The sequence below is a fragment of the Alternaria metachromatica genome (assembly GCF_023757995.1).
Source record: "Alternaria metachromatica strain BMP 0045 chromosome Unknown scaffold_7, whole genome shotgun sequence".
NCBI classification, from domain to species: Eukaryota; Fungi; Ascomycota; class Dothideomycetes; order Pleosporales; family Pleosporaceae; genus Alternaria; species Alternaria metachromatica.
In genome coordinates, this window is record NW_026055498.1 from 30,077 (window position 1) to 56,143 (window position 26,067).

General features: G+C 52.6%; 6 protein-coding genes and 1 non-coding gene across 7 annotated transcripts; 5 read left to right on the top strand and 2 right to left on the bottom strand.

Annotated features, from left to right (window-relative positions):
* Window positions 1-1,227: 1,227 nt before the first annotated feature.
* Window positions 1,228-3,389, bottom strand: J4E83_004033 (uncharacterized protein; the record flags this gene model as incomplete). Its single annotated transcript, XM_049330965.1, has 4 exons — window positions 1,228-1,376; window positions 1,475-1,541; window positions 1,753-3,030; window positions 3,087-3,389. 4 exons carry the CDS (start codon window positions 3,387-3,389, stop codon window positions 1,228-1,230), a joined length of 1,797 nt encoding a protein of 598 aa, XP_049189511.1.
* Window positions 3,390-3,637: 248 nt separating this feature from the next.
* J4E83_004034 (uncharacterized protein) lies at window positions 3,638-4,484 on the top strand (the record flags this gene model as incomplete). The annotated part of the gene is made up of 3 exons (XM_049330966.1): window positions 3,638-3,866; window positions 3,919-4,145; window positions 4,194-4,484. 3 exons carry the CDS (start codon window positions 3,638-3,640, stop codon window positions 4,482-4,484), a joined length of 747 nt encoding a protein of 248 aa, XP_049189512.1.
* Window positions 4,485-4,709: 225 nt separating this feature from the next.
* Window positions 4,710-4,794, top strand: J4E83_004035. Its single transcript has one exon. It is a non-coding gene; the product is annotated as a tRNA-Trp (tRNA).
* Window positions 4,795-5,680: 886 nt separating this feature from the next.
* J4E83_004036 (uncharacterized protein) lies at window positions 5,681-7,978 on the top strand (the record flags this gene model as incomplete). Its single annotated transcript, XM_049330967.1, has 4 exons — window positions 5,681-5,690; window positions 5,761-5,795; window positions 5,854-5,980; window positions 6,036-7,978. 4 exons carry the CDS (start codon window positions 5,681-5,683, stop codon window positions 7,976-7,978), a joined length of 2,115 nt encoding a protein of 704 aa, XP_049189513.1.
* A 3,925-nt stretch (window positions 7,979-11,903) lies between these two features.
* On the top strand, window positions 11,904-16,162 carry J4E83_004037 (uncharacterized protein; the record flags this gene model as incomplete). Its single annotated transcript, XM_049330968.1, has 2 exons — window positions 11,904-12,452; window positions 12,506-16,162. The coding sequence occupies 2 exons, from the start codon at window positions 11,904-11,906 to the stop codon at window positions 16,160-16,162; spliced, it is 4,206 nt and encodes a 1,401-aa protein (XP_049189514.1).
* Window positions 16,163-16,817: 655 nt separating this feature from the next.
* On the top strand, window positions 16,818-17,713 carry J4E83_004038 (uncharacterized protein; the record flags this gene model as incomplete). Its single annotated transcript, XM_049330969.1, has 2 exons — window positions 16,818-17,073; window positions 17,133-17,713. 2 exons carry the CDS (start codon window positions 16,818-16,820, stop codon window positions 17,711-17,713), a joined length of 837 nt encoding a protein of 278 aa, XP_049189515.1.
* Window positions 17,714-18,137: 424 nt separating this feature from the next.
* J4E83_004039 (uncharacterized protein) lies at window positions 18,138-25,705 on the bottom strand (the record flags this gene model as incomplete). Its single annotated transcript, XM_049330970.1, has 5 exons — window positions 18,138-20,650; window positions 20,768-23,450; window positions 23,497-23,839; window positions 24,779-25,601; window positions 25,654-25,705. 5 exons carry the CDS (start codon window positions 25,703-25,705, stop codon window positions 18,138-18,140), a joined length of 6,414 nt encoding a protein of 2,137 aa, XP_049189516.1.
* Between the last annotated feature and the right edge of the window lie 362 nt (window positions 25,706-26,067).

The window sequence follows — 26,067 nt, forward strand, 5'->3', positions numbered from 1 at the left end:
GCCGCAAGAGCTATATATACCTGACCTGTTGACCCCGTTCCTGGCAGCACGCGTCTTGGTTTTTGGTTCTCGGAATTGCGACAATGCTGTCTCTATCTCTCATTTCACTCCTTTGCCCCGTCGTACTCGCAGCGAGCTCTGGCTGTGGAACTCGGTTGCCCTCGGGGCTCACACCGGGCAAATCTACTACCAATGTCACTTTGTCTTCGAAATCGGTGATCGGCAAGACGACCGAGCGCCAATACATCTTACACCTGCCATCCAAGTACAAGGCCTCGAATGATGAAGCGTTGCCTCTTGTGATTGCGTTCCATGGTCAACAACAGCCCGCAAGAAGCATGGAGGTCATCAGCGAGCTGTCCAATCCTGACTTCAACCCAAACACCATCGTGGTGTATCCGGAGGGCATGAATGTCCAAGCACCCGGCGTAAGTCACCATATGTTCCAGGATTGGAGGATCTCACAAGACACCAAGGCTAACTGGAACGCGTAGGTGCAATGGCTAGGCGACCCGTTGGCCCCAACTTCCTCTGTGATCGATGATCGAATCTTTGTCACCGAACTTCTTGCACACCTGACAGCGACCTTATGCATCGATGAGAGCCGCGTTTACGCCGCAGGCCTTTCTAACGGTGGCGGATTGACTGGACTTCTCATGTGCGATGCGGAACTCAACAAGAAGTTCGCTGCATTCGCAACCGTGGCGGGCGCGTTCTATCCTGATTCAAGCTTGACAGAACCTCTCTTTGAGAAAGAATGCATTCCGAACTTACAGGATAGGGTACTCCCTTACATGAACTTGCACGGGCTGAACGATAGCGTGGTCCCCTACGACGGCAGCAGCCCAACCCCACCACCTTTCATCCCAGTACTGAGTTGGGTTGAGAGCTGGGCGAAGCGTGACAATTGCGCGAGCAACCCCTCAACGAAGCATTTGGAAAACGGAAGCGTTGCGGAGAGTCGATGGCGGTGTAACGATGTTGATGATGTCGTTGTTCACAGAGCGATCCAGGGGTTTGGTCACGGCTGGCCGAGTCGCAAGAATCAAGGCGAGCCTTTCGAAACACTAAGGAACGGGCCCACATCATGGGATGCGACGCCATACATGTTGGATTGGTTCGCACGATGGTCTTTGTAATTCTTCACGAGCTACGCTATCATCAATAGACTCGATCGAGCTCGCAACGATGTCTGACCATCTCGCAGTCGGTTTAAGTGATGCTGTACTACGTTGACTCTTCTTCTTCTTCGTCGTGCACTTTGGATTTCTTGAGCTGCGGAAGTTCGATGGCGAACACTAGTATGTTCACGATGATGAACATGGCGATTGCCGAGATGAAGACCAGTCGCAGACTACGGCTGTATGCTTCAATGACTAGGGAAGAGATCAGTATCAATGCTATAACAGAGCAGCGACTTGGTATCGAGCTTGAAGGCAGGGGAAACGCGCGCCCCGCAGTAAGTAAAACTGACCTTGACTTTTGTGCTTAGCATCAAGGTCGATTATGCTGCGTACCGATTTGCGAACGTGTTGAATAATCTGCGGGAGGGTATTAGCGCTGATCGATGAGAGCAATGACAGCATGAAGGCAGTCTGCATAGATCCATTACCCAGACGACGACGTTCGGAGCAAGGCACAAGTGAATGACATGCTGGAGTCGCGCAGTGCGGGTGATGAGCTTTCCCTAGTTATCCGCAACTGCGTCGAAGACATCGTAACACCGCTAGCTGGAATCAGAATGGGACATACCTTCGCCTTATTGTGACCGGTGACCAGTGCTTCGAGGTACGAGGTCAAAGCATTCTGTAGAATGAGGCTGCTCAACGAGACACCCATGACAATACCGAGACTGCGCCACAAGATGAGTGTGCTGGTCATGACTGCTTGATCTTCTTGTGTACTTGTTGCAAGTACCGCGAGACTTGTTGCCGGGAAACTGAGCCCTTGACCGATGCTAGATGGAACCAGGAATACGGTGGCAAGCCACTTGGGAATGCCATCCCACATCAAGGAAAGACATGTAGCGCCCAACAGCATCGAAAGTGAGCCAACAACAATGAGCCACTTCATCCGACCAGTGGCGGTCATGATGAAGCCTGCAGACACGCCGCAAATGGTTAAGGCAACGGAAGGGCCAGCAAGGCGGAACCCGGAGACAGACGCTGTCTCGAGCTCAACCGCTTGGAAGTACAAGGGCGCGTTGAATAGGATGGTGTTCATGCCAACCTGTGCAAAGAAATTGTTGAAGACAAGATTGCCTCGAGGCTTGCTAAACAACATGGGCAGAGGCATGACCGCTCGCGCAGCTCTAGACTCAACTTTGACGAGAACGGCGCCTGTCACGAGCGCGATGACCAGCGATGTGATGACGATCCAGTGCTTCCATGGGTATACATTGCCTCCAAGATTGAGCCCTAAAATCAGAAACGCGACAGATACCGTCAGCAAGAAGGATCCGGCGATGTCGAATCCCTTCAGCCCTTCCTGCAAACCTAGACCATAGCGTTTGGCTAAGTTTGGGCCGAGTGAAGAGGGCGTGGTGAATATGGCGTTTATGAACAGCATGACAAGTATGGGTATCTGTATGGCAAAAGTCATCCGCCATCCTAACTTGTCGCATAGAAAGCCGCCAAAAGCTGCCCCGCAAGCAGATCCGCCTCCGTAGAAGAGGTTGATGTATGCCTGGTAGGTACCCCGTACTTCAATGCTGACTAGGTCATTGGTCATGATGTTACCCATCGATAGAACACCAGCTGCGCCAATGCCGCAAAAGGCTCGGGCGGCGATGAAGCTACCAATCGTCTGCGCAAAAGAGCACCATGCGGTCGTAGCTGCGAGGACGACGAGACCAGCCAGATACAATGGTCGACGACCCAGAGTATCTGAGAGTCGGCCCATAAGTGGCTGCAGCGAAGTTGATGTGAGTAAAAAGGCTGTTGATAGCCATGAGGCTGAATTTGATGCATGGAAGTACGATGTGATGACTGGATGACTTGATGCCATGAGAGTGGAGTCAAACATGGCAACCTGTCGTTACATGATCAGTATGCGCAGCCATGTTGGACATATGCAGGTCGACTCACGAAGTAACCAAGCAGAATACCACCAAACACGAACCTAAACCTCCACTCTCCAACACCTTCTAATTTCCCATTCTTTTGAAACTTGGTCAGGCTCTCTGCCTCATCCGTGATTGGGGGCACATGGCCAGGGTCGACAGATCCGGTAAGTGAGCCGCTTCTCGCTTTCTGCGATGTTGGAAACTGAGGCGCCGCGCCCTGGCCTTGTTGCGCTACTTCTGCGGTGGTTATTGCATCTTCGGTGACGGGGGTGTTTGCCGATGTAGAGCGAAGTAGCGGTGTTCGCTCGGACGCAGATGACGGCATGGTAGCACGATTGAGGTGCCGAAGAACTATGCGCAATAGTTCTTTTATGTTCCAGCGCGGACGAGTCGGAGCAAAACTGAGTGACGCGAAGATGAAGTTTCCAGGTAGCTAGACCCCTGGAGGCTGATAAGCTTTAGATGCAGGTGGGTACCAGCCGGATTGCGCTAGTGTTTCCGAACTCGCCGTCCCTTTTCCGCTATCAAAGACGGCGTCACCTTGCACAACTCGCAACATTGACTTCTGGAAAAATGAAGACGCCATTGCGGATAGCGATTCTAGAGTGCGATACTCCACCAGCAGCTATCGTCGATGAGTATGGCCGATACGATCGCATCTTCACCACACTGTTGGAGAGGGCAGCACAGGACCTAGGCTTATCGCCAAAGCAAGACTTGGAGTTGAGCGCATTTGATGTGGTCACGGCGCAGGAGTATCCGGACTTGCAAAACATAGACGCAGTGTTGATTTCGGGTTCGAGTGAGTGATGGCTCCAATCAACCATATCGCCATTCTGACTCATGGGAAACAGAGCACAATTCATTCGATAATGATCCATGGATCTTGAAGCTTGTCGACTTTACCAAGAAATTACTAGAGCAAGATCGAATCCGTATAATCGGTGTTTGCTTCGGTCATCAGATTCTGGGAAGGGCGGCAGGCGCCAAAGTCGGACGCAGCGACGACGGATGGGAGATCTCGGTGATGCCAGTGCAACTTACCGCGAAGGGGAAAGAAATATTCCAACAAGACACCTTGGTATGTAGCAAGCCACGATTATCGTAGTGTCTCTACTCACATCTACAGGCCATTCACCAAATGCATAAGGATGTAGTCTTCGAGTATCCAGAGGGTGTGGAAAAGCTCGGTGGATCACCACGTTGTCTGGTACAAGGCATGTACAAGAAGGGTAAGCTCATCTCCGTGCAAGGGCATCCGGAATTCACGGAGCCCATTGTGTCGTATTTGGTCAAGATGAGAGCCGAGCAGGGTATCTTTGAGGACGAGCAGGCCAAAGATGCGCTGGAGAGAGTTGGCAAGCACCATGACGGGGTGGTGATTGCCAAGGCGTTCCTGAGGTTTTTGATGGAGTACTGAAGGTGCAGCGGGTGGCACTATTGATTGAGCGGATATGAATTGCAGCTGTAGGCAGGTACATTTCCAATTTGCAAAGGCTGGCCGTTGACCCACTATTTCAATATCGACTTGCACTGTCTGGTGGGGTTGCTTGATGATGACCCCGCAGTCGCTGTTTCGTTTTGGACATGCTTGTGTGTGAATATAAACTACAAATCTGACATTCCCTCCATCAACAACAAGACCGGCTTCGTGGCGCAATGGTAGCGCGTCAGATTCCAGTTCCTCTGGAGATTCCTGAAGGTTAGGTGTTCAAATCACCTCGAGGTCAATTTTTTGGGAGGGAAGGAGCGATGTGGCACCTTCTTTTTTGCCCGTCGTTCCTTCCCGGGCCACTTTTTGGCCAAACCGCACAGAGCCGCCCCTCCGCGACCGTGACAGCTCCGGCTTGCTCCCCCATGCCTTTCTATCACTATACAGGGTGTATCAATGCGGTATGTTCACTTAATCTTTTTGCTTTGCTCGACCTTATGTCGTCGGCGCCGGTATGAGCCTTCCACATCGAGCAACACTGTCGCGATGGCTCCTGCCTTCTGATCACGAGCACACTATATCTCCGACACCCAGCTATGGTCCGACATGTTTTGCGTACAGACCCAGCATGAGGGATGTTTCTACGTCATAGTCACTCCGCGCGCATGACAGTGCTGATCGCAGTTATTGCCGGCCCGTACATGCAAATTGCGCGACGCAACGTTTAGGTGTCAACTTGTAGTGACACCGAGGCGCAGCCCACTAGATCACCGTGCCAGATTGATCCAGCCTCTGTCTGCTCGTGGTGCTCGCGGCAACAGCCACTATATCAAAAGCAGACGATTGCTGCTCGGAAGTGAACAACGGTCGCGTGAAGTAATGAAGATGGCGTCATAATGGCCCGCAACTGGTGGCACATTTGTCCCGCCGCGTGAAACGTCGCAGCGGGCGCTGATCCATGCGCCTTCTGGAAGCGGCGCCGACAGCCAGGGTCCAAGTCTCAACCTTTCGTTCTCCGCCATCACCACAACTCGTCGCCGCTCCCTACGTCGCTCGTTTCCCTCGTATATCCTATTCGATTCGGCCGCGCCGCTACTCGTCTTCCTCCGTACCTCTTGTAATATCCACCGTCGCCATTTGCATGCGCCCTACTCGATAACGCGCTTCGGACCCGGTTACTCCCAATGGGAAAGTGTACGCCATCCCCTCCGCGCAGCCCCATGCCCACCACACAGCCCGGACGCTGACACTGCTTGGCACATAGGGAGATACGGTGTTGTCCTAGATGCTGGGTCCTCTGTACGTTTTGAAGTCGTTGCTGTGCAGTTATCGCAGGGTTGTAGCTGACCATGTTTAGGGGACGCGCGTCCACATCTACCGATGGCTGAACCACGAAGCCGCCCGCAAGAAGGCTGGCGATGCGCAACTCCACAGCCTGCCAGTAATAGAAACAAAGGAGGACTGGACTAAGAAGATACACCCAGGTATGCGGCCCTGGCACAATATACTCATCCGCAGGACTAACACGCGACGGAACAGGCATCTCCACCTTCGGCGAACACCCCCACGATGTCGGCTCCGAACACCTCGACAAGCTCCTCAGCCATGCGCTCAAATACGTACCCCTCGAAGAAGTCCCAAACACGCCTCTCTTCCTCCTTGCGACTGCGGGCATGCGCATACTCCCCGAGCGCCAACGGAAGGAGGTACTGAAGGAAGTCTGCGAGTTCGCGCGAAGCACCACCCAGTTCCAACTACCGGATTGCGACGTACATGTTCAGGTCATACCGGGAGAGACAGAAGGCCTCTATGGCTGGATCGCAGCGAACTACCTGCTTGGCGGATTCGATCGTCCCAAAGACCACGACCATGGCAAGGGCCACAACACCTATGGATTCCTGGATATGGGAGGCGCGTCGGCTCAGATCGCCTTCGCACCAAATGCGACCGAAGCGGAGAAGCATGCGAGCGACCTGACGCTCATGCGCCTGCGTGCGATCGACGGCACACCGCTCGAACACAAGGTGTTTGTGACGACATGGCTGGGGTTCGGCGTCAACCAAGCAAGAGAGCGCTACATCAAGGCGTTGTTGGAGTCCAGCGCGGAGAAGGAGCTTCCAGATCCTTGCCTACCAGCAGATCTCAAGGTGGAGGTCACAGAAGATGGCAAATTGATCGACTCGGACGACGACGACGATGATGACGACCAGCCAAAACCGAAGGCCGCAGCGAAGTTGGTAGGAACAGGACAGTTTTCAGAGTGCTTGCATCGGACATTTCCGCTTTTGGAGAAAGAGAAGGAGTGTACAGACTCGCCATGCCTGATCAACGGACAGCATGTCCCCGCTATCGATTTCAACGTAAACCACTTCGTAGGCGTATCCGAGTACTGGCATACCACGCACGAGATCTTCGAACACGGACACAAGCACAAGGCATATGACCTCAAGACCTATCAGGAGCGAGTGGATGAGTTCTGCAGTCAAGACTGGAAGAGCATAGAAAAGGGCATCAAGAAGAAGAAATGGGGTCACAAAGTAGATGAGGACAAGGCACGAGAGGTGTGTTTCAAGGCGTCCTGGGTCATCAACATGCTGCACGATGGAATTGGCGTCCCCCGAGTTGGCATCGAAGATCTGAACGGCAGCACGAACACCACCAAGGACGTCATCGACAATGCAAAGGCCAAAGGATTTCTCGACCCATTCCAAGCAGTCAACAAGATCAACAAGGTGGAGCTGAGCTGGACATTGGGAAAGATGGTCTTGTACGCTTCCAGCGAGATTCCACCACCGTCTGAAGAAGCCCTCGCAGTAGGCTTTGGCTCGAACGTACCCGGTATACCAGCAGATTTCCAATATCCCGGAGGCATACCAAGACTGTACGAATCCGACAGTGACTGGCATCGGCTTTTTGTCGAGAACCCGCAGCGCATACCCGGCTTCTTCATCATGATATTCATCGTCATCTTCATCTTTTGCCTCATTCTTGGAAAAGAAAAAAGGAACGCGGCCAAGCAGTCCATCATCAAGCTCTTCAAGAGGAAACAGGGCAAAGATCCTCTCCACCGCCGCCGAGGACGCAGTTTCCCAGCAAAGCTCTTTGGCCTTGGTGGCTCTTCCTCGAATACCCAGCAGCCCTATGAACGCGTTGACCTAGAAGATGGCGAGGCAGCGAACGAATTCGAACTCGAAGAAACGTATCTGGACTCCTCGGACAATGAGCTTTCAGACTCCTCTGAGGGTTCCAAGGTTGGAAAGACAAGTGGTTGGGCGACGCCGCAGATCAAGACTGAACTTGCGTCAGGTGCACCAAACTACTTTGGCGCCACGAGTGCTGGAGACGTGGTCAGAGAAGGGACAGGCCTGGGGCTCGGGCCCCCAAGTGCCTTTGAGTTGAGCCGGACGTACAGCCGGGAGAGAATAAAGAGCCGCGCAAACAGTCCGAAGAGAGGGAGAGGCATGACGAAACTGGATGAATAACAGCTTTGTAATGAGGACGGCTTTCGCTTCTCTGGAGTAGTGTTTTTGCATGGCGCGAGATACCTTTGGTGCAGTACGGTTAAATGAGGAGTCTGGCGTCCTGGCGCTGTTCGATTATATAGAAACGGGTGACGAGTTACGCAGCTGGTACTTTACCCACCATTTTAAGTTCTATATTTTCAAAAGATGAAATATTTGATACTTTGTCGACTTATTCTTGTTGCAGTAGGCAATGCTATGTGCCTCATGAAAAATCTTCACGTGCGTATAACGTTACAAAGGATCGCTAACGACACTAAACCATGGACAAGACATTCCAGAAATCCCAAGAAAGGTCCAAGACTGATGGTCCCGCGGTAGACGTTCCAGAGCCCGCCGTTCCTGCGCGAACCATTGATCCTAGGCACAGCCCCGAAACCGGCTAGCACTGCGCCCGCGTCTGACACAGCCTCCCATATCGCCTCCACATCTTACCATCGGGAACGAAATGGTCGCACTCGAAATTTGATCGCCACCGCGAAAACATTTCAGCATTACACCGGCTCGAGGCCACCCGCATGTACCCGTCTTGAGCCGGTATTGGATGTGAGGCTGTGCAGACTACATGTCAGAAGACGATTATCGCAGTCGTATTGATGACTGAGTCACTTACTCCTAGCTTATGCACGGAAGCCTGCAAGATACCTGGATCAGCAGCTATTTTTTGATTCGTTGGCCAATCTCGAAAGCGTTCCGATGTCTAGATGAGAATATACAACAAGGATGTACAAAAGGTATGATCCAAGACCACACTGTGCTCGACTCGGGTGTGAGGTTAGTAATGCTTATATAGCAATGGCGATAACAACTGCATGATTCTGGGTATAAGTGCATGCGAACTATATCATGCATGGTAGTTGATTTCTGAAAGAGTCGTTTTCAAATTCCGTCACGGAGTACATTCTTGTGCACGTCTGATGTTGCGGCCGTCTTGACTTCTGCACATGAATGCATGAACAGGCCGATCCATAGAGGTTCAAGGGTGTTTGTGTGCGAAAGAGAAAGCACTGTGCATGAATGCCATAATTACGTGTCCCTTAGGACAACGGCACTTCGCCAGAAATCGTGATGAATTTTGCTCACTAAACCTGGGGTCAAGAACTCTAACTCTGCGACTTAAATACAACAAACCTTCTTCGGGCTCTGTGATAAGATGATCTGAAATGGTTACATAGAATGCCATGGTCGCCGGTTAGCACAATAGATGTAGTATACGTGGACTTCATCTTCTGGAATCTTGATGAGGGGATATAAGTTATGGCACAACATAATGTTGTTACCTTCAACTTACTTCCCCCGGAGTGTGCTGCTATGTTATAGATCTACCTAAGATCTCGGAAGTTGTTAAGACCAAATGTTCTAGCGACATGTAATTTTTTTGGTTAGTATAGGGCTTCACGACGAATATACAAGTACTGCTGTGCCGGTTGCAGATAATGAAAGATGATAGTTGCATTGTGACCTTGTGAGCATAGTAGTTGAGTGTGTAACATGCTTCTGCTGTGATTAGCTGATAGCGTCGATGTTGATGTTCTACGCCGTAGAGGTATTGACGTCCACTTTTGAATCGTCTGAATGTGGGATGTCTGTTTGCTACATGTGCATGTATGTCGACGCACATACCGCGCACGTTGATCGACGGAATATACCCCAGTCGCAAATCGTACGAGCATGCAGACATAGCTCTATTTGCATCGTGAACTTGATGGAGCACATGGGGAGTTTAGAAAGTGGATGGTGCTGTGAGCTACACGATTGGTCCATTCCCTGAACGGCGGCGCTTGCTAGACGCCTGACGACTGTTTGCTCAACGTCTACTGCAGGTGATCAAGGAAGGTTACCCTTTTAATGCATCTTGAAATAGTTCCTTGCAGTCGAGTGGAGCATCAGTAATCTGTTGTATTATTCAATCCATGTATTGATGGTTTTTCTGGAGCTGTGGGTAAGGGCAGGTCGAGGCGTTCTCGTTGGACCGAAGTGCGCCCTTGATGATGCTCGCCAATGTTTTCGCGGAGATGAGGCGTCGATAGCGTGTTCAGGGCCGAAATGTCATATGTACAAGGACATCATACAGCTGCAGGTGCAGTGTGCCCTGGGGTAAGCCGCCAAGGTCGCAGAAGCGGTCACCTGAAGCATGTCAAGATCTTGTGTGCAGCAAGCCTCTGACTACTGTAGCTTCGAGTCAGAAGCTTGGTTTGGGCACAAGCTCTCGCCAGTCTTGCCGGCTCTGGAGTAAAACAACTGTGGGCAGTTGCCACTTAACGAACACTATGGGGCACATGGGCCGAGTCCCTAGTGACAAAGTGTTGAAGACGCGAGACTGTGTCGGACAATGCGCCTGGCGATCCAAGTTGACGATAAGAGCAATCACAGCGCCAATGACGCAAACAAACTTGAACAAGGTCGGGGCGGGAGATGGGCACGGAACAGCCAAGATGCTCCAGAAGCTTGGCTGGTCTGAAATTGACGCATCCCTTTAGCCATACATATCATGGATTTCAGGTACGCGGGCGGTGAGGGCAGAGACGACACGACTGTGAGCCAACAAAGCCGAGGACGAGTGGAGATGGAGCATCCGCCAGCAGCAATAGTCGAGGCCGAGCGCGCGGCAAACCCAACGGACTATGAGTAAAGCGTTGAAGGGCCGCCACTCGAAAAACGAAGCTGTGAAATTGTTGCGCCTTTAGTGACAATGGCACGGCCAAGAGAATAGGAGTAGACAGGCGGATGCGCGATCGCTCGCCAGCAGTTGCATCAAATCGAATCACTTGTAAGTATGACGCTCAGACGCTGTACGGTAGGCATGGCTTGCTTGGCCTTGATCTACTGGCCATACGGAAGGCAACCCGTTCGGGACATGTGCGACGTTGATAGTCGTCGTGTCCAGCTCGCTGCTGCGTGAGGGACCACATGGCAAGAAGTTGTTCGAGAGCCAGCAAACCGTGGCGACGCACGTAGATGCAGAGGCGACTTGGCCTGGACAGTTGTGAATCGGTTAATCCTGGGGTGAAACGGAGGCTGCATTCGTTCGAGGGGTTAGGCTAGAGGCCGTCCCGCTTAAGTGCCGCATCCACGCTGGTTGCGAAATAGCGCAGCCCAAGGCGGCTTAGTGCGTAGGGTTGGCATCGGGGCAGTGCAAGTCTTGGACAATTGAAGGCACAACAAGGATGCAGGCCAGGCGGGAGGAGGCTCTTGTTTGTCTTTATGCCCTCTGCCTGGCGATTCGAGATAGCGGCTCCCATTCTCTTGCACCGAAAATCCAGTCCGACGCGTCGTCTCGCCACCGCATAGTCTCGACGAGTACCCAGGTACACCAGACACGCCCACTGCCATAGCCACCCCGACGGCGAATGAGCATGCGCAGCGCCGGAACACTGCCACCTTCGACGTGATAGGAATCCCCCTTCAGCTTCTCCGTGTCCCTCTCTCGCGCAATCGCCCTGTCCGGAGACGCAGTACAATCAGGTAAGCTTCTTCGCTAACGCCCATCGCTCCTGCCGGCCACCCTCACACGCGGTCGCAGCTTGGGCAGTCGTGGCTGAGCATCTGCTTGTACGTGTAAACGCAAGGGAAAGGAGCTAAACAGTCTGGCAGTACCAGACACTTTCGCAGGCACTCGCCCACCGGCACCTGCCTCCACTCTCGACTACGCGCAACCGTGGTGACGGCACACGACTGTAGCACCGCCCTCTCGCCTCTGCCGCGACACTCATAACCTGCATCTTCTTTGTGCATGAGAACTCTTCGATAACTTAATCACCTCACCGGAAGTGCACGCCTGACATTGCTACGCTTACATCCATCGCTCGTCTGCCTGCCTGCCTGTTTGCACAGCCTACAACCCTCAGCCTCGCATCGCACCCTCGAGGGCTCCTAGGCGCCCACCATGGCGGACAACGACACCAACAACGGTCCTTCAAGACCACGGGCACCGACCATCACCATCGACACATCTGCTACCAACGACCCTACCATGGGCGATTCAGTACCCCTAGGAGACATCCAAGATAATACCAGGCCAGCAGCATCCTCAAACAACGACGATGTCTCGCCCACGCACTCAAGGCAGCCGTCACAGGAGCTGCGTAACGCGCACTCGTTCGATAGCAGAGAGAGCCGGCCAACGAGCCCGCATAACATCAGCTCGCCGGTGACGGGATGGAACAGTAACGCTGGTCTACTCAACGTACCCGGTGCGCGATCCCGGGGTAACTCGGTCGACTCGGCCACTGAGAACGGCGAATCTAATAGCACTGGAACCTATGTTGCATCCTCACAAGGCGACACTTTGAAGGGTGACCTAGGCCCAACGGAAATCTTAAACGATAAAGATGCTTTGAAGCCCGACCCGGGCACAGAGGCTGACTTTGAGGTCGAGAACAACAAGTTCGCCTTCTCTCCTGGACAACTAGGAAAGCTCTACAACCCCAAGAGTGTAAGTTTCTGCGTCTTGAGCGCATTCGAGCACCGTCTAACATGACTACGCAGTTATCAGCATTCCACGCGCTCGGTGGCCTAGACGGCATAGAAAAAGGACTTCGAACCGACCGAAAGGCTGGTCTGAGTTTGGATGAGCAGCATCTTGATGGCGTCGTTACATTCGATGAGGCTACAACACCTAGCAGAACAGAATCTCCTCAGAAGTCCGCGCCAAACGGGGTTGCCCACACGGACAGCGCGCCCGCTGGCGCTAAGGAAAACGCTTTTGCCGACAGGAAGCGTGTATTCAGCGACAATCGACTTCCCGTGCGGAAACCAAAGAACATCTTCCAGCTAGCATGGATGGCCTACAACGACAAGGTTCTGATCTTGTTGACTTGTGCTGCCGTCATTTCTTTGGCTCTTGGATTATACCAGACCTTCGGTGTACAGCACGAGCCCGGTGAGCCCAAAGTCGAATGGATTGAAGGCGTTGCCATCATTGTTGCCATCGTCATTGTCGTGGTTGTAGGCGCTGCAAACGACTGGCAAAAGGAACGACAATTCGTCAAGCTCAACCGCAAGAAGGAAGACAGAACCATCAAGGTAATTCGTTCAGGCGCAACTCGCGAGATCTCCGTCTACGACATTTTCGTTGGAGATGTCGTCAATCTGGAGCCCGGTGACATGATCCCTGTGGATGGTATTCTCATCACAGGTCACGGCATCAAATGCGACGAATCCTCGGCTACTGGAGAGTCTGATCTGCTCAAAAAGATGTCTGGAGACGAGGCCTTCAAGGCTATTGAAAGGCACGACAACTTGAAGAAGGTCGACCCATTCATCCTTTCAGGTGCCAAAGTCTCGGAAGGTGTCGGTTCTTTCATGGTCACTGCGACTGGTGTTCATTCCAGCTACGGAAAAACCATGATGTCCCTGCGCGAAGACAGCGAAGTCACCCCACTCCAGAACAAGTTGAACGTTCTCGCAACGTACATCGCCAAACTTGGTGGAGCGGCTGCCCTGTTGCTCTTTGTTGTACTCTTCATTGAGTTCCTTGTCGGCCTCAAGGGAAGCGGTGCTACCCCTGCCGAAAAGGGTCAGAACTTCCTCAACATTCTCATCGTCGCCATTACTGTCATCGTAGTCGCCGTGCCGGAGGGTCTGCCTCTAGCCGTTACCCTTGCCTTAGCCTTCGCCACCACCCGCATGCTGAAAGACAACAACCTGGTTCGCCTGCTCCGATCCTGCGAAACCATGGGCAACGCGACAACCATCTGCTCCGACAAAACAGGCACATTGACACAAAACAAGATGACTGTCGTCGCTGGTTCGCTGGGCACTGCTCTTCGTTTTGGCGACCACAAACTCAAGGCACCATCAGCGGAACCCGTTGATGACGGCAGCAAGGGCAAGGATGTGGTGGAGTCGCCCGTAGAGAATCCGAACGATGTCTCAGCTCCCGAATTTGTTGCGACCCTGAACGCAGATGTCAAGGACGTTCTGTTACAGTCCATCATTCAGAACACGACTGCCTTCGAGGGCGCGGCTGGTGGCCCTGATCCTTTCATTGGCTCCAAGACGGAAACCGCTCTACTTGGATTCGCACGCGACTTTCTTGGCATGGGCAACGTCGCTCAGGAGCGCTCCAACGCCAACATTGTTCAGGTCATACCTTTCGATTCAGCTATCAAGTGCTCTGGAGCTGTTCAGAAGCTTAACGACGGTCGCTACCGAATGTACGTCAAGGGTGCTTCTGAGATTCTGCTTGGCATGTGCGACAAGATAGTCACCGACGCCAACAAAGAACTCGTTGAGACCTCTATGACTAGCGACAACCGCGAGACTCTTGAACAAGTCATCACCACCTACGCCTCTCGGTCTCTTCGAACCATCGGTCTCATCTATCGCGACTTCGAGAGCTGGCCGCCCGCTGAGTCCTCTAAGAACGAGGATGACCCAAGCCAAGCTGTGTTCAAGGACGTTTCCAACAAGATGACTTTCCTGGCCGTTGTTGGTATCCAAGATCCTCTGCGAGAGAGCGTCCGCGAAGCTGTCAAAGACTGTCAACACGCAGGCGTTTACGTACGCATGGTCACTGGTGACAACGTTCTGACCGCTAAGGCCATCGCCGAAGACTGCGGTATCCTCGTTCCTGGTGGTGTCGTCATGGAAGGTCCTACCTTCCGCAAGCTATCCAAGCGAGACATGGACGCCGTCATTCCCAAGCTGTGTGTCCTCGCTCGTTCTAGTCCGGAGGATAAGCGTAGACTCGTCAAACGCCTTAAAGAGCTCGGTGAAACCGTTGCTGTTACTGGTGACGGAACCAACGACGCGCCGGCCCTCAAGACTGCTGACGTCGGTTTCTCCATGGGTATCGCTGGTACTGAAGTCGCAAAGGAGGCATCCGCCATTATTCTCATGGACGACAATTTCGCTTCCATCGTCAAGGCACTGCTATGGGGACGTGCGGTCAATGACGCGGTCAAGAAATTCTTGCAATTCCAGATCACCGTCAACATCACCGCCGTCCTGCTTACCTTCGTCTCAGCCGTATCTAGCAACGATCAAACCTCTGTACTGACTGCTGTCCAACTGCTCTGGGTCAACCTCATCATGGACACCTTCGCCGCCCTAGCGCTCGCAACTGATCCTCCTACACGCAGCCTTCTGGACCGAAAACCCGACCCGAAGTCTGCTCCTCTGATCACGTTGAGGATGTGGAAGATGATCATTGGTCAAGCAATCTACCAGTTGGTCGTGACTTTCATCCTCTATTTCGCCGGCGAATCTATCCTTAGTTACGATAGTCCACAAGAGAAAGAACAACTGCCCGCTCTGGTATTCAACACCTTCGTCTGGATGCAGATCTTCAACGCGTTGAACAACCGCCGACTTGACAACCGCTTCAACGTTTTCGAAGGTATCACCCACAACTGGTTCTTCATCGTCATCCTGGCAATCATGATTGGTGGTCAGACCATGATCATCTTCGTTGGTGGTGTCGCCTTCAAGGTTACCAGGCTCAACGGTCCTCAGTGGGGTTACTCAATAGTCTTGGGTTTCCTTTCACTACCCGTAGGTGTTATCGTTCGATTAATACCCGACGCACTTATTCGCAAGTGTATCCCGGACTTCTTCAGGCGCAAGCAAACTCCCGAACTTGTCGTCTCAGACGATGATTACCATTGGAACCAGGGCTTACTGGAGATCCGCGACGAGCTAGCTTTTCTCCGTAAAGTCCGGGGTGGGCGTCTTAGCGCCATGAAGTTCAAGGTGCAACATCCCAAGGAGATGTTCACAAAGTCCCGCTCTAGCCATTCGCTGCCTGGCACCCCGAACAACGGTCCTCAAGATGATGGTTCTCCTCCTACTCCCAACAGCCGCCGTCGCACCAGGTCCCGCTCCAATTCCGCTTTCGGCCCCGCTACTGTTATGGCTGGTATTGTCGCAGGTAGTGTCGCCGGTTGGTCGCCAATTGACCGCGGCCATGGTGACAACGACTCAATCAAGTTCAGCCGCGATGCGACGAAGCAAGACCTCGAGGCTCAGGATGGTATCGAAGTGCATCCTGACACCAAGTCGACTGATCCTATCCTGGCGCCCGATGCCAGCGAGTACCGTGGTCCTCCCAGCCAGAACATGGACACAACACCTGAATTTGTTGTAGGACCGTTCTCCGGCCATTCCGGCGACCAGGGCAAGTCGACTGGACCCGGCACATGAGGTCTTCTTTCCCTTTACCCTATAATTCGTACACACCGTGTCCTCTAATTTCCTTTTGTCACCAACTTTACATTGTAATGCATGCTTCATGGTGTTCAGGAGTTCTTCACCCGAGTATGAGCCATACTGTACATACCCCTTGCTCTCTCGATGTTTCTTCCTCCTAGCGCTTCGCGGGCACTGTCTCGCTCACTGTATTACTGAAACGTATCTTTCTTATTTCTTCTTCGAGTGTCGAGAATAAGCTCTTCGCAACGATTTTGTGTCTTCTTCACTTCTACGAGCGTGGCAGTTCCGGGGTAGCTTTGAACATCAGGCAGCGATACCAATCAATGAAATGGAAAAGATAGAAAACGTATTGTCCCTCTATGACTGTGATTATATATCGGAAATGCTATGTTGCGAGCACGAACACGAATGCGTGCGCAAGAGGTAGGATGGCGCAATGCACGTGGAGCTTGCTCGGCACATATTCGGAAACATGTCGCCCACGACGTCATCTTAGAAATCGCGAGTGCTGACAATATGACGCTTGATCGGCTCTCGGCTACATGCTACTTTCAACATCAACCCTTATTTCAGGTAGACATTCTATGTCATTTACTGCACTCCGCTATACCCCTTCTTCCTATTGTCTTTTGATACTGCAGTAAACATGGCCCACCACGTCCTCCTCATCGGCGGTCACGGCAAAGTTGCCCAAATTCTTACACCGCTCCTGCTGGCCAAATCATGGAACGTGACCAGCATGATACGCACAGCCTCTCAGCAACCGGCCATTGAGAAGCTGGGACAGGGTCAGCCCGGGAAATTAGATGTACTGGTCCATAGCGTTGCGGATGTAAAGAGCGAGGCCGACGCGAAGGGCATCTTGGGACGGGTCAACCCGGATTGGGTTGTCTGGAGCGCTGGTAAGTGCTTTCCAAGGCTGGCGTATCATGGATCGTCAGCGTAAGCTCACAACGTATAGGAGCTGGCGGCAAGGGCGGCGCCGAGATGACGTTCGCAGTCGACCGCGACGCAGCCATAGCGTTCACAAAAGCCAGCATCCACACACCCTCCATCAAGAAATTCCTGACAGTGTCTTACCTTTCTTCCCGCCACGGCCGCGCACCTTGGTGGAACGATGAAGACTGGAAAGCGGCACAGAAAGTCAACACGGAGATCTTGCCGAACTACTTCAAGGCCAAGGTTGCAGCTGATGAGGTCCTCACGATACTCTCCCAAGACCGAGTAGCTCAGGAAGAGAAAGATGGTGTACCCGCTGATCAGCGCTTCTGCGGTATCAGCCTGAGACCTGGCACGCTGACTGAGGAGCCGGCTGGAAAGGTGAAGATGGGTAAGATTGGGGCTGGTGGCAAGACGAGCCGTGCGACGGTTGCAGAGAGCGTGGTTGGTGTTTTGGAAACGGATGGCGTGAGGGGTTGGGTCGATGTTATCGACGGTGATGAGGAAATTGTAGAAGCGGTGAAGAGCTACGTCAAGGAAGGGCAGGATGCTATTGAAGGCGAGGACCTGGCTGAGATGAGGGAGAGGGTCAATAAGTTGTAAGGAGAGTTGCGGAAGATTGCTTGACGCCGTGATGGCGGTCTTAGATGAACCTTGTCATCCGGAAAATGTCTTCCTTCCTATTATGTCCGCAGGTTACAAACGTAGCACCTGAAGTTCATCCAGATTGATCCAAGTAATCAACATTTACACTTTCTGTCCACGTATAGAAACTGATCCGTATGCTAGAGGGCCAGCAAAAGTTTACTTCATCTTCGACTGTTGACAGTCCTCTCTCCATCCGCACATGCTGGACAATAAAGGCTTTGGACTTATCTTCAGATGGATTCATTGTGCGACTATTGTCAGCCTCTATCGATCTGTTCCTCTTCCCACTATCTATTACATCAACGCCCGCAAGACGAAGGCACAAGGTCTAAGGATCAAAGCACGACTACATGCATGTACAGGCGATCTTTTACATCGCTTATACTCCGGCTCCAGCACTTCCCTGGCTATCTTGTCGCCTCGGTGCTCTATCCATGCCGTCGACTACACTTCCTCTCTTCCCCATATTGTACATGCTTCCCTCGCTGCCCTGTCTGCGACCAGCTATGCCACTAGGTCCTCCAAACGTACTACTCAGGGTCCAGCCTCCTGCCGCCGGACTAGCATCCCTAATACTAATTGCTGGTGGCAGCCCCAAGCTTGGTATCTTGTCTTCTCCTACAGGCAAGATTCGTGGAGAAGGAGATGGCGCGTGGCGGAAAGCGTCAGCGTAAAAGCTGGAGAGGAGTGAGGCGTTCGAGCAAAAGGCTTCTACTTCATCTTTGACTTGCTCGGGAGAAAGCGATATATTAGATGCAGATGCTGGAGTAGTCGCTGCTGATGATTTGGGATCGTGAAACGTGAGCGCGGTGTGGAGGAGACTGGCGTCTTGGACTGGCCGTGCTAAAGGACTTGCAAACGGACTACGATGCGGGTTTCCACGCTCTACCGCGGGTGTCGAGGGTAGACGGCTGCTTTGACTTCCATCTGTAGTGGCTTTCTTGTGTTCATAAGGATCTACAGGTCGTATCCTACCGTTGTCTTTGGCACGATTATGCGCAAGCCTGTTGGCTAGCAGGAGGAAGTTCCCATCGTCAGTGATCTGAGCGAGTAAGCCTCCACTCTTATGTATGAACTGCGTGTATTTGTAGTCGGGTGTGCCCCAAGAATAAGTGACTTCAACGTCGGGCGGAAAGGCACTCGCAGCCTCCATGTCCAGAACAAAGTTCAGCCTCCGCAGTAGAAGCTTATGATAAGCAAACTTGTCAGCTTTGGGGTACTGGGGGGAAAAGCTCGTTGAGTCCCATACTGCCTCAGGCTGGACCTGGGGAGGCTGTAATGCAAGTTTGACTGCATAGGGCGAACGGAAAGGATGATGGTCGATAATATCCGCTACCTCAGCGATGGGTACCTCTACCAGCTTCAGGCCGTACTTCTCCACACTCGTAGCCCAGGTGACGATAGCATCCTCAATGAGTTTCGCCGTGACGTTCATCCAGTCAATGCGGATATGATAACAATTGTCGGGATTGTGCAATCGGTCGTAGTGTAGTGAAATGATTTCAGGCCGATACGAACGCTTTCTGGGATCGACATCATAGCGCATGACGCGTGACATGATGACTTTTCGCTTATGCGGTTCACCGCGCGTTGGGGTCTTTTCCCCCTCTTTGAGTGAACCTGAGCTGTTGGATGAAGAATCCGCGGTACCGGGACGGGACTTGATGTTTTTCGATATCAGGGGCGACGTCCGAGGCGCCTCCGCAAGTGGGGTAGAAGGAACAGACTTGTCTGTCTTCCTCATGCCAAACCACCCTGTTCGAGATTCGGCTCGCGGCGCCCTGTACTCTGCTGCAATCTGGAAGAAGAAGTTGCCATCTCGGAATTGATGCCGCCCTTGTACGTGCTGGAAGAGTCCTTTCTTCATCAGCTCGTTACCGAATTCCACTGCCTCGTCTCGGGTTTCGATATCCTTGAAGTTGGAAAGTAGCCAGTTGGTAAGATCAAACCCCAAGAAACAATTGTAGTGCAACTTCAGATGCCACCGACGATCAAGCATTTGAATTCCTTTTTCGCCCTGGAGGTCTTCCGCAAGTTTCTTGAGATCTATACTGGATGTGTGATACTTTTCCGCATCCGAGAAGATGGAAGTCTGGAATTCGCTGTCGGTATCATTCAGTAAAGAGTGGTCTGGACCGGCCGCGACAACCGCCGAAGGATCGCGTGTGTGATACTCAATCGCAAGCGGATTTGGGTCCTTTTGCTTCAAGACGGATGCTGGCTGGAAGTAGCGCTCTTCCGGGGGAATATAGCGAAACTTCTGCCATAGCTGGGTAAGCTTACGAATGCCCTCGAGACGTATCTCTTCGGGTGAGTCTTGCACAGGCAACGGCCTGCGATGCATAGCTGGTATGTCGACTGGTATGAGCACGAATCGAGCTCGCCAAAAGCGCAGGACTTCGGAAAACTCATCGTGATAGCCGGCCAAGAAGGTATCAATGATGTTCCAGTTGTATTCCCTCCGTGGTGGACGCAGCACAATTTCTCTAGGATCATAGGTATCCTCAAACGCAGTGCGGATGAAAGGCTTATATGGAAAGGGCGTATCAATACCAGCAGATGACTCCAAGGCCGTGGTAGGTTTCCTGTTGTATCTTCTTACCTCCACCTCTCCTCCGGCTACACATACCAGCTGGTGGATATTGTTTCCGACGCTCATGAACACAGTGTCTCCATCACTGGACATGTATTCAGGATCGAGAATGCTAGCGAGAGACTTTTCTTGTCGCCCAGAAAACTCAGCTACGGAAGAGCCGACAATGATCTGAAATCCGTGCGAGAGGCGAAAGGCAATCAACTCTTTGATGAGAGACTCTCGGCTCTTTGGTGCTTCCAGAATGTCGTCATCCTCGTTTTGCGTAATCTTATATGGGCTTTCGTTGTATTGCGTTGCTATCTGTTCAACAGACGGAAACCACTCATGCGTTAAAGGTACGGCAGCAGGTGAACACAAAGATCTCCACTTTACAGTACCTGCCCTCAAGGTCCTAGGGAAGACGTGGTGCCAACGCCGATATTGGTTTTTGGAACTTATGACGTTTTTCTTCGGGTTGCAAGGATTGACCAGGACTGCCCAAGGGGCGATCGCACTTGTTGGCGACAGAGTACGTGGAGCATCTCTAGCGCCTGCACTAGAAGACAAGTCCGGCTTTAGTCCAACGTGCTCGCCTGCCCCTCTCGCTCCTGCAAGTAAGAATGTAGATCCAGGATCTCTCACAACTGAACCAGGTTGCGAAGGGACGTTAGATCGGTCGGATTGCGCACCCCTAACCGTCTCGATCGATCGGCTTGCTCGGTTGGAGGCCAGTGACTCAGCCGAGGTGGGACCTGCTCGCGATGCAGGTTTAATTGCAATCGGCTGTGATGGCTTACCTGCAGAAGTGTTGCGAGTGCTTGCCAGTCTTTCAGCGATAGCACCCTTTTGATTCTTTTCAACAGTTAGCATTGCAGGTTTCACTTTACCCTGACTGATGTCTATGGTGGCATCCCCAAGAGTCGGTTTAGCTGGCGTAGCTTTTCCACCAAAGCTCATCTGCCTCAAGAACCAATTTGATGGTCTACTTTTCAGTTCCGGCTGGGTTGTTGCGGCAGTCCCAGCACTAGTCGTAGGCAAGAGTCCGGCTCGCCTTGGAGGAGATGACCTCCGACTCGGAGCCGGGGAATTGTTTGGCTTCGCGTGCATAACTCTACGATGATCTTGGGAATCTCCGGAGCCACTTCTCTTATGTGCCACTGGGCGATCAGTTCCAATGACGCCCTTGGTCATGTTGTTCTGCCGCCGCAGTATATCGGCTCGTGGCAACCCGTCGCCTTTGAAATCAGGCATCCGGTATGTACTTCCTCGAGGAGATTGGCTTTCAAGCTCTTTAGATCTCTCATGCATGAGTTGCGGAAAACTTGTTTCTGGCGGAGGCCGAGCTGACTGTCCAAGTGACGGGGCAGTGCTGCGGAAAGAGGAAGATAGACGCAGACTTCGCGATAGCTCCGGGGATCCACTTGTGATGGCGTCGCTTAGCCTTCGCTTCTGAACCTGGAGCTGGTTCAACGTAGAGTGTCTTTCCATAAGAGGAGAAAAGACCCCGCCATCGTATGCCTCCATCCAGGCCTTCTGAGCAGCTCTTGTTTCGTCCAGCTGGTCGTCGGTGTATTCTTTGTCACCCCGCGAAGAATATGAGCCCGCTGCAGCTGGGGAAGGCTTGACTGCTTGCGCGTTTCGTACGCCCTCTTCGTTGGTCTTGAACAATTCGCGCAGATGATGCGGGTACATTGGATCTTCTTCTAGGTAGGGAATCGCAATGTCGCCCAGCTCATTCTCCATAACGCCCATCATTTGCAGCTCATACAAACGACAACGTAGAGAAAAGATACGGCCCTTCTTGCGCGACTTTTTCACGATCTTGTCAGCCTTTCGTGGCTTTGTGAGTTCCAGTATCTCTTCGGATGTTCCGGACCAGAAGGAGACGTCCACCCAATACGGCATTGCGAACCTCCATCCGTCTGACGAGTCGAGGGAGTTGTCTGTCGGTATGCGTCGGACTGTGGATGCGCGTGACATGGAGCCGAAATCCGGTTGGCTTTGACGTGGAGTTTGATCTTCTTCTGTGCGCGACATACTCGCGGCCCCGTGGCACTCCTTGTCGTGCTCAGCCTTCATATCGGAAACTGAGCGAGGTGTCTGGTACTTGAACAAGGGTACGGAATGGAGAGGCATCGGCGAGAGGCACACGAGGTCAATACCGATACCTGATCCAATAAGAGTATCCGTAGTAAGCTTGAGCATGTTGTAGTCGACTTCGAAGACGCCAGTACCTGGAGTAACAACGATGACCGAGATACCCGTTCGAACAAGGTCTCGATCGATGTAATCCTTCGCGAATTGGGCTGCAGCCAGATTGATGGCTTCCAGGATATTACCCTGGCTTGCAGAAGAGGGTCGACCAGCTATGACAATATCAGTAGCGGTGTCTTCAGAGGTTGACTCCTCAATCTCAGAAGCAGGTTTTACTGGTTTCCGGACCAGAGATACTTCTCGGAGAAACATCCTGAACTCTTTTTTGAGCTGATACAGGATGTTAATCCAATCACCACTGGCCATGTCGCTCACGACAACTCTGTAGTAATCTCTAAAAGTGCCGGAATGCGACTCCGAGGACATGTTGCTCGTCGTCCCCTCGGGCTGATCTGCCAAGAGCTCTCCGTCATATTGCATCCTCGTAAACAGTATGATGGTGACCAAGTGTCGCGCATTGATCCTCAGCCATCTCTTGAAGAGGTCTGGAAGGAATCCACTGACAACCTTGTTGAACATTATCTCGCCAGCGCCTTCGGTATCGAAATCCCACATCTCTCTAGACATTTGGATGAACAACGTGTATCGTGCAGATTCGCTGCGAAAGATGGGCTTCGATTTCGGCGAGAAGTACCCGGAATGGACAGACTGACCATTGATATAAATGTGTTTTATCGTGGCCTTGATGGTACCCATGAATAGTAGTCGTTGGCCACGGTAGACGGTACGCTTGCTGAGCTCGGCAATGGCCATGCGCCACATATCCGCGCGTGCTAGGTATTCGTCACGGAACACGATCTCTACGTGATGGGCTTCGTGAGCATCTTCATCCGCTTCGGTCACTACAACCTGCATCCTATTGCGGAACCCGAACACCTTCGCGATTCTCTCTGATATGGAAACCTTCTTGCTATTAGTTGAGCAAAAGATTACTTTGTGTGAATCTTACTTGTAGGTTTAGATATTTTGTCTTCAAGTCTGCAGGAAGCGGTTTAGGAACGAAAACATAGGCTTTTTCCGCATCGATTTCGCGACCACCGGGAATGGTCGAGCCATTCTCATCAATCGTAATCGTTATCGAATCCCGACGATTTCTTTTCGGATGGTTATCTATATTGGAATCCTTGTGCAGTGCATCGGCTTTGAAGTGTGTCGCATCTTGCGACTGACTCTTGGATCCTGTGTGAAAGTCTCGAACAGTGTGGTCTGCATGTATCGCCACAATCTGGAGGAGGGCACCAGCACTGGTGGGTAACTCAGGGAACTTCTCTCCATTGAAGATGATCTCGTCTCTAGAAAAATTGTCGTCATGAGTCCAGAGAGTGCACACCTTCTGCACTCGGGTTGAGTGGGGGGTTGAGGCGGGTTTCGACATATTGGTTGTTCCTTCTGCAAAGACGGTTGCTGGCTTCGTGCAGGATCGGGGACATGTTTGGGCTGCTCAGTCGCGTACACGCGGCGATAGTCGCGCCATTTCTGTCGTGCACGGATTGTGACGAAGTTCTATAACGCGTGTACAAGAGGTTTTCGCGAAATCAGCGGGGTGGAGCGCACTTGGATGGTCGCGTCGCGGATGGGACTCTGTAGGGCAAGGGACCTCGAGATGCAGATGATGCCAAGACGCTAATGACAGGCTAACCTCGGGAAGTCAATCACGATAGCGCACCCCAATCTCATCGTACTCGCGACGTCAAGAGGCTCGCTTGAGTTGATGTTCCTGTGTAATTGCGCCACCCCTTCGACAAGATGCTAGATAACCGTCGCCTCAGTTAGGCACACATGATAGCAAGACGCGTGAAACTTGCCGTGACAACATAGAGATTCGAATTGAACGACATGTGCTTTAGGTACGACCAGCAGTATTTCACGAGTATCCTACTGTCGAGATTCATGTGTCTCGGACACACCCAGCCTTTCGTACTACCTGTCGAACTTGAAGCGAACACTACACATGGCTCATGTACGACTGTCACGATGATGATCCCATTGAACACGGACCGCCAGCGCCCCAGCTCCCTTCGAATCGGATGGGAACATGCCATTTCATCCAGGTCTTTCGAACAGCATGGCACGCGAGTACCCACCAGATAATTCAAGCGGAACAGAAAGTGATACCCCACGAACATGAACAGATATTCAACGCCAATACACCCGTGCTAATTTCACTGCGCCGATCTTACCATGACTCTTCAAGCAAAACAGTAAACCTGGAATAGCTCGCTCACACGAACCTCTTGAGCACCATGAACAATAACGCGGCCACTACTCCGTAAATGCAAGTATCGATCCAAGCCAGGTCGGGACTACGTTGGGCGACCTGTTGGAGCGGAGGTGCGGGTCTCGTCCTTGTCGGTCTAGCCGTAGGTACAGCAGGGGTGGGTCGCGTTTGGGTTGTGACTGGTACTGTAGCGGTAGGTACTGATGGCGCAGCAGGCGACGCGACTTCAGCAGGACTCTCTACTGCCCTTTGCTTGCCCTTGTCCACCGGCTTGTCGTCCTGGCCTTCCTTACCCAGCTCGTCGCGATAGGCAAGTCTCAGCTCTTCGGGGACTTCATCGTCTTTCCGTTTGCCTTCCTTCTCCTCAATCTCCTTGACGAGCTCCTCGCGCTCTTGCATGATGTCAGCATTGCTCTTGGCACAGCCGGCACATTTCCACGCGCCGCTGTCCTTGGCCATGCGCTCGCGTGCTTCTCTGCTGCATTCGATGCCGCCGAGCTGGCCCTTAGCATCCGTGTCCATGAAGCTCCTTATCGCGACGAGGGCTGTGCGCACGCCCCAAGCCGGTTGCCATGTTTCTTCGTGATGACCCGATATGCTTAGACAGATTTCGCGGTTGACTTCAAAGCGGCCAGTGGGTGTAAGGAAGCGGAAGGATGGCGGGCGGAGAGGATACGTCGATGGCAGGACTATGCGGCCGTGGTAGATACCGCCGGCGTAGGGTGATGGCTCTGGCGGGCCGCGGATTGTGAAGTGCCATTCGAAGAGGTTGGTTTCTAGAGGTTCGGCGTGGTAGTCTGAGGAGGGCGATACCGACAGTTCCGACGCTTCCTTTACTGCAACACGTGTCAGCTACTTGTCACTGGTCACAGCCCAATGCTCGCGTACATATGCGCTTGATAGTCGGGTTCTTTGTGTTGAACTGCCCGCGGGTGGACATGGTCGCGGTGGATATGAGCTAGCAAGACCGGTGAGATGAGAGGTTGTGAGTTGACTAGGAGTGAGCGCGAGTTCTTATGTATATATATTAGCTGCTGTGCGGCGTAAGCGTTTGAGCGCAATCACTCGGAATGCAACGTAGACAACCGTGAAGCGCCGAGGCTGCGTCATTGGCAAGTACCGCCGACTGCTCGTAATCGATAGCCCCAGCCCCGGCTCCAGCCCCACTTAGCGCGTCGCGTCCGACACTTCGCAGGACCGTCGAAGCTGCTGTAGCCTGCACCCAGAACTGCAGGGGCGATGCGATAGCAATCCATCTGCACGGAATTTGACTCGGGACATTACGTGCCTCCGCCGCTGCAG